Source organism: Ostrinia nubilalis, chromosome 21, assembly GCF_963855985.1.
Source record: "Ostrinia nubilalis chromosome 21, ilOstNubi1.1, whole genome shotgun sequence".
Taxonomy (NCBI): domain Eukaryota; kingdom Metazoa; phylum Arthropoda; class Insecta; order Lepidoptera; family Crambidae; genus Ostrinia; species Ostrinia nubilalis.
The window spans coordinates 51144-58898 of record NC_087108.1 but is presented as its reverse complement, the minus strand read 5'-3'; the positions used below and the strand labels follow the sequence as shown (position 1 = coordinate 58898).

At 45.3% G+C, this 7755-nt stretch overlaps 1 protein-coding gene across 1 annotated transcript; it reads left to right on the top strand.

Annotated features, from left to right (window-relative positions):
• Window positions 1-766: 766 nt before the first annotated feature.
• Window positions 767-3913, top strand: LOC135082401 (uncharacterized; the record flags this gene model as incomplete). Its single annotated transcript, XM_063977196.1, has 2 exons — window positions 767-2002; window positions 2446-3913. Coding segments are annotated over 2 exons (1506 nt in total), but the record flags the coding sequence as incomplete, so codon positions are not given.
• Window positions 3914-7755: the final 3842 nt, after the last annotated feature.

Genomic DNA, 7755 nt, shown 5'->3' with positions numbered 1-7755 from the left:
TATTACACAAACCTTTATTCTGTCAATTCTTTTGCATTCTGCTTGCGCCGAACCCTCTCGTTTGTTTGTCATGAGTGTTGTGACATGGCAATGTCACAAGCTGTCTGACAACAAAGATGCTAAAGTGAAAGTGTGAATATTTTCCAATATTTATGTTAAGTTGTAATGTGACAATGTGAGGTCAAATTTGTAGTTCGTGAGTTTTCCTAATGTTAAGTTTGTGAGGAGGCGGTGTCCGAGAGCGATGGTGGCGAGGCACCATGTCGGCTGGAGCCGACACTCCTGGGATTCACGTAATAATTCCTTTTCTAGTTCAGCTTTCGTTCAAATTAAGCTCTAGGGAAATTTACAAATAGCTTTTCGTGACAACAAATGGATGAACAGTTCGGTGGGACCATACGTTACGTTTATTTCATGTAACACGTAGAGCGCACTTTTCATAGTCCTAAGCAAACTGCTGCAGAACGATCACTTATTTGAGAATTGAGATGGTTTCCCCTTATCTATCTCTTTTTGACCCTCAACGTACTTTACTTTCTTACTAAAGATTTCTCACATAAGTATCAAATAGTATATTTACAGATGGCATTAAAAGTTGACTTGTTGTTTCCAGGCGATGCGAGGCTGGTGCATGCGCTGGTGGAGCGGCGGCGCGCGCAGCCGCGTGCGCTGGCTGGCGGCGCTGCTGTGCTGGGGCGCGCTGGCGGCGCTGGCGCTGCCCCGCCTGCAGCCGCCGCCGCCCCGCGCGCCGCCCGCGCCGCCCGCGCGCCTGCTGCTGCAGTCCGAGCCCGCCGCCTCCACGCCCGCCGTGCCCGCCGCCCCCGCGCCCGCCGCGCCCGCCCCCGCCGCCGGCCTGCCCGCCACCGACACGCGCGTGCTGACCGAGGACGAGCAGGTGGCCGAGGCCGAGCGCCGCCTGCCCTCGCTGCCGCTCGCCTACTGGAACAAGCACAAGAACGACAAGAACAAGTTCTACAAGAAGAAGGACTGCGCCCCCTTCCCCTCCGTGTACGACCTCGAGTTCCACAACACGTACTGGCAGACGTTCCACTCGACGCAGGGCGTGTTCCACTTCTACGGCGCGTACATGGACGCGCGCAACACGTCGCGCATCGGGCCGGCCGTGCGCGTGCTGGCCGTGCACGACCGCATCAAGCCGACGCTGGCCACGCACTGCCAGCTGTGGTTCGAGGAGCGCGAGGCGCCCGTGGTGGTGCGCAACTTGGAGTACAAGTACGTGTGGAACAGCAAGTGGGGCAACTACCGCGACCACGTGCTGCAGCCCTACCTGCTGGCCTGCGTGCTGCCGGCCGACGTGCGCCACCTCACGCCGGCCTCCGTGTCCATCGTGGAGAGCCCGTGCGACCGCGCCACCAACAACCTGCGCGTGCACTACGAGCGCCCGGCCGCGCGCAAGGACTTCGCGGTCTGCGTCAAGGGGCTCGACTTCCTGCACGAGGACCTCTCCGTGCGCCTCGTGGAGTGGATCGAGCTGGTGCGGCTGCTGGGCGCGGACAAGATCTTCTTCTACGAGCTGCAGGTGCACCCGAACATCACGAAGGTGCTGGACTACTACGCGGCGCGCGGCGACGTGACCGTCACGCCGATCACGCTGCCGGGCGGCCAGCCCAACCTGCCGGGGCTGCAGCACATGTATCTGAAGAAGAAGACGACGCACAAGCGGCAGATGGAGCTGATCCCGTACAACGACTGCCTGTACCGGCACATGTACGAGTACCGCTGGCTGGCGCTGCTGGACATCGACGAGGTGATCGTGCCGCTGGAAGACGCCGACTGGGCCGGGCTGCTGCGGCGCGTGCTGCCGCTGGCCGCGCCGGCGCCCGGCAAGCCCGCGCGCTCCTCCTACCACGCCTCCAACCTGTACTTCCTGGACTCGCTGCGCCACGAGCACGGCTGGGAGGACGGCGTGCCGCGCTACATGCACATGATGCAGCACGTCTTCCGCACAAGGAACTTCACCAAGCCGGGACAATACGTTAAGGTGAGCTCACCAACCTTTTACTCAAGTTATTATGTTTGTTCTTTAGTATAATACTAGCTGACCCGGCGAACTTTGTTCCGCCTTAATGGCAATAAATAAGTAAACTTTTTTTTTATTTCGAACGGGATAAAAAGTATCCTATGTCCTTCTCCTGGCTCTAAACTACCTCCATGACAATTTTCAGCTAAATCGGTTCAGCCGTTCTTGAGTTATAAGTGGAGTAACTAACACGACTTTCTTTTATATATATAGATTCTTATATTATTTCGTGTTTTCTAATATTCATTCTGTGGATTGTTATTGAGGTCCAGAATAAACTTAGCTAGAGTTTTTACCATTAGTTTTAAAATTAACATTCTGGTGTTCCTACTAAATAATGGATTCCTTTTAAAAGATTCGATAGTAGTGAACGATATTGAACATTGCTTCGTGTTACGTTTCAGGCGTTCCACGAGACGGAGCGCGTGCTGGCGCTGCACAACCACTTCCCGCTGGCGTGCCTGGGCGGCGCGTGCTCGTCGTACGCGCTGGAGCACGAGCACGCGCGCCTGCAGCACTACCGCGCCGACTGCGTGCGCGCGCTCAGCAAGTCGTGCGGCGAGCTGAGCGCGCAGCCCGTGCGCGACACGGCGCTGTGGCGCTGGCGCGAGCCGCTGGTGGCGCGCGTGGACGCGGCCTTGCGCGCGCTCGCCTTCCTGCCGCCGCACCGGTGACCGCCCGCGTCCGACCCCGCCGCCCTGCGTCCGCCCGAGCGGCCGCTCCCGACTGGAACTTGAGCTAGTTCCACGCTTGGGAGCCTCCGCCGAACTCGTCCCTGGAACCTGCTGCTTTGCTTCGGTTCGGCGCCGCTGCTGAACCAATTTAAATTGCGGCTTCCCGAGGATGTGCTGTATACGTATATTTTTCTGTGATGATGTGAAAAACGTTTCGAGTAGTTTAGTAGTTGTAAAACGTATGTAAGGCGATCAGTGAACATGCTTTCTTTACATACCGATTTGTATAGGCACATTCTTGGGAAATAGTATTCGGTTTTAATGAGTGACGCTCACGCGATTTTGTGACTCGAGCGTAATTCCAAGCGTATAACGAAATTAATTAAAAAACCTAGCTATTCTATTCAAATTTAATATACATAGGTTGCGTGTTAAGTAACAAGGTAAAGCAGCAGTTTCATGATTTAAAATAGGTGAAAGACGCTAGTAGTCGGTAGTGCTGTCCTTAGTCTCGGCCGCCCAGCCGCGCCGCCCGCCCAGCCCGAGGGCGGTTTCGTACGCTTAGTCCTTTATGTATTAAATGCTAGTATTATGTTTACTTTTAAAGTTCAACTTGGCTTATTCTTTATGTACAAAATATGGTGAGAAATCGGTGAAACATAAATAATAAGTATTAGTGAAAGCAGCACCTTCCCGAGGTAGCCTGAGAGCTCGGCGTCAGGCGTTAGTGTATGAACTTATTTATCTTTCTCCATTGTCCTTGTCATGTTCCTATGAATGCAGCGTGTGTCCAGTTATGAAGTCCTCTATTGGGTGATATTTTCAGAAATATGGCATTTATGTGAAAAAACGACCTCTTAGGTATGATTTGTTGTAAATTGTACCTTTATCAATATTTTGATTCAGAAATCATACATATCACATGATAGAAATAATTTATTATTACATTGAAAACCACTAGGTTTTAAAAATGTAAGCAAGAAACATTTTAGCCCTGATAATGAAACCTACTTAATTTTAGTACAATTTACTTCCGTAGCTTGGAGAGCTTGTGTGGAGGCGTAGTTGTATTTCGAGTCAATGTAGGCAAGTGAGTGACTGACGTGTCTTGGATTCAAATCCCATTTATAATTTTATAACGATGTACTAATGGAATTTGGATTGTGTAAATAGTAAATAAATAAATATTTTAAACATATCTCTTGTTTTACTTGTGTCTGCTACATTAGTCTTCTAAGATTGTTGCTTCCCTTTCATAGAGTAAAACTAAAAATGTGCACGATGAACAAACTTCCTAAGAAATACAATATAAATACGTCTTGCTGATGTAAATTATTATATAAATAAATAAAAATAAATAAATAAAATATTATTTCCCAGAAATATTATTTCTATGGATCGCTTTGTTTATTGTGAACTCACAACTTAAAGACTAATTACATATCATAGAACGCAACACTATTTAATTTTCAAATACAACACTCGCGAGCAAAAGTATGGAATCATCCTATTTGTTATGAACGATCGTAAGAACTAAATGACTAATAGAAGATAAATAAAAATGGTACTATTTTAAAGGTGACATTATATACTTTAAATTAATACCATAGATACATTCATAAACATTCAGTTCTTATGATAGCTCGGAACAAAACACAAGAGGATGATTCCATACTTTTGCTTGTAAGTATAGAATCATAAAACACCATACAAAACTCAGGTCTGGTGCCGTATTATTAATATGATGACATCTTTAGAATATTAATTTGTAAAAAAATTGCATTGTGAAATTCTTGGAATGACTGTGTACCTAACGCCCCCTTGTGTGGTGAGCATGAACTATCATAAAAGATCTATACGTCATCGAAATAGAATAATATAAATCACTGCAGATGGCACTAGGTGCGTGCTATAATCTGAACAGCGACATCTAGCGATTGAACTTTGGCCGTGACGTCACCCGCAAATCGCCCGCGTAGATTATGCTTGAGGGTCGTTTAAAAATACAATATAAGATTCATTTTAGGCACCTTGTGTGCCATTAGTGGGGTTAGTAAACCTAATAATATTGTCGTGGTAGGGTAGTAGGTGAAAATATGAAAAATAGGGTTAATTTTTAAAATAAAAGTTACCTATTTGTGCTTTGTTTTTTAAATACGTAAAACTTGCTTAATTCGTAGTACTTACTTTTCTCTTATTTTCTTCTCTTTCTCTTATTACACCAAGAAAAGTCCCGGCTGCGACCCGGTTAGTCCAGTAGAATTAGCTTTTAAATCGGAAATAATTCCTACAAAAGATTTTATTGTTTTAATGGCTTCATTGGTTGCCCATTAAGACTCTCCTAAGTTTTCGACTTCGACGGAGTTGTGCTTAAGTGGTGGGGGCCCCCGAAAGAGGCATTTTTTCGGTTTTCCGGTTATACCGCGTAAAGGACTTACCCTATCAAAAAGTGGTCTTCATGACGGTTGAAGGGCCTAGCCGTATGCCTGGTCTAAGGTTCGACGCCAAAAATCAACAACAACAAGTTCATATTAAAACGCTGAAGAGTTTTTTGTTTGTTTGTTTGAACGCGCTAATCTTAAGAATTACTAGTTTGATTGAAATCATTATTTTTGTGTTGAATAGCTCATACATTGAGGAAGGCTATAGGATATATACAATCACTCTACGACTAATAGAGGCGAAGCAGTAAAGAAAAATGTTGCAAGCACGGAAAATAGTATTTAAACTATTTTCACGCGTACAAAGTTGATTTTGTGGCGTCGAACCTTGGACCAGGCATATAGCTAAGCAATGCAATCGTATAGGAGGGTACAAGGAAGAGAGGCAGCCACATTAGGTAACACAGAGTCGTTCAGGAGAGTGTCAGGAAGAGGTGCAGCAACCGCAGTTAAGGAACGGCTGGGACGAACAAGGATAAGCGAATCAAACTCGTGAGCCTTGTTAGGGTTACACTGGTTAAGGCGACCCTTTACAAGGCTTGGAAGCATGTGGGTAACAAGCCATTGGACGTGGAGAGGGTCATTAATTATACGTATATTTTCTACTTTGCCGAACTTTAGCGCGAGAACGGTTTGTCCAAAACATATGAATTTGGTCTTATTCAATGCAGGATTAAGTGCCCTTTAACCGTCATGAAGACCACTTTTCGATAGGGTAAGTCCTTTACGCGGTATAACCGGAAAACCGAAAAAACGCCGCTTTCGGGGGCCCCCACCACTTAAGCACAACTCCGTCGAAGTCGAAAACTTAGGAGAGTCTTAATGGGCAACCAATGAAGCCATTAAAGCAAAAAAATCTTTTGTAGGAATTATTTCCGATTTAATCAATTTTTGTGTTTAATTCTACTGGCCTAGGTGGCGACTGGCGACCATAGAGCACCCGAGCCCCAGGGTCTAATCCGGTCAGGCTTTTATCAGATAGTGCTGTATTCTATCGGCGTAATTATTTCTCATTAGCACTCAGAAGCTCTACTTTGTTTGAAACTTGTGGATATACCAGCTCGTAGAAATCCACACTTTCACATGTACAAGGGGGAAACAACTAATGCAGGCAAGTAAAATAATGATAATTTCAAAAACAAAAAACGTTACTATCCTAACTACGGGTAGGTAGGTGCATTCTCTTAAATCACACACATTAAAATTATTAGACCTTACCCTCGGGCCTTACCTAATGCAAACCACTGAGTACTTATTATATGTATACCCTTGGTTTGTTTACTATCACCGGACATAGTTTCAAAGAATAAAAATAGTAATAAGTTTAGGTATCAACATCGTAATTAAACACGATAGTGATTACTGCGAACCGGTAACTACTATCTCAAGCTACTCGAATGTTTCTTAGTATTAATTATTATCAATCTGTTAATGGGTACTTATTTGTGAACGTGGTCAAGTTAATTAAAACAATCGGATGAAGTATCTTGAATTTATTAAAAGTTGTGTCTAGATAACGATGAACCATTTGCAGTTTAAATAGAACATTATTTTAACATGACTCTATTAGGTACTTACGTTTCAGCTCGTATCTTTGAGGTAATGCTATTATTCTTTATTAAGAAAGCCGCATAACTCGTAGAGCTGATGGCCGCTGGGGCAGGAAAGTTCTTGAGTGGCGACCACGAGCAGGAAGAAGTAGCGTGGGCAGACCTCCAACTAGGTGGACCAACGATCTGGTGAAGGGTATGGGAGATGCCTGGATGCGAGCGGCGCAGGTTTGGTCTTTGTGGAAATACTTGGGGAAGGCCTTTGTCCAGCAGTGGACGTCTTTCGGCTGAAATGAACGAACGATCGAAGAAAGCCTACTGAATCTTTTTTCCATCAGTTTTTAATGAAATTGGTTTTTTTTTATGCATAACAAGGCAGATATTTGGCCACATTCGCCTGATGTTTTTTAAGTGGGATGCAGTCTGGTATGGCATATCTGCCCTGTAAGTGCCTATTCAGTCTCGCCTTGAAAAGGCCCGGATTATAGTCTTCGGGAAAAACAGCAGCAGGCAACGAATTCCAGTCCCTAGCTGTTCGCATGATAAAAGAGTCAATAAACAATCCTTTTGTAATAAGAAATACTAACAATAACTAAAAAATACTTTTTCAAACACTGAAAATATAGAAATGTGCCAATTTCCACGACTCTACCGGTCCAGCCACAGCCGAGGGGCGAGGCCGACGCGCCGACAACAATGTGACAATATATTCAGTTTAACACGTTTGCTGCACAGGCGACCGAATATGAAGGTCAAGTGCACTGTCGCGACGCCGCAGCAAGTCCCTGGTTCGAGGTTCGGTTCTTGTAGCCCGGGGTTTGGTGAGCTGGCAAAATTCTTTGCATACGTTACATACCTACATAATTACCTGGACTCTTTTTGATTTTCTGTTTCTACCAAGACGACTGTGTCCCATATCATTCAATAGTAGATGTACCTTGCGTTTTTATGAGCCAATTCAATGTAATTAAGGTGAGAATAATTTTCTACCTGTTAAAATAACAATTAAGAAAAATACTTATAAATAGCACATTGTAATATTTATGTAT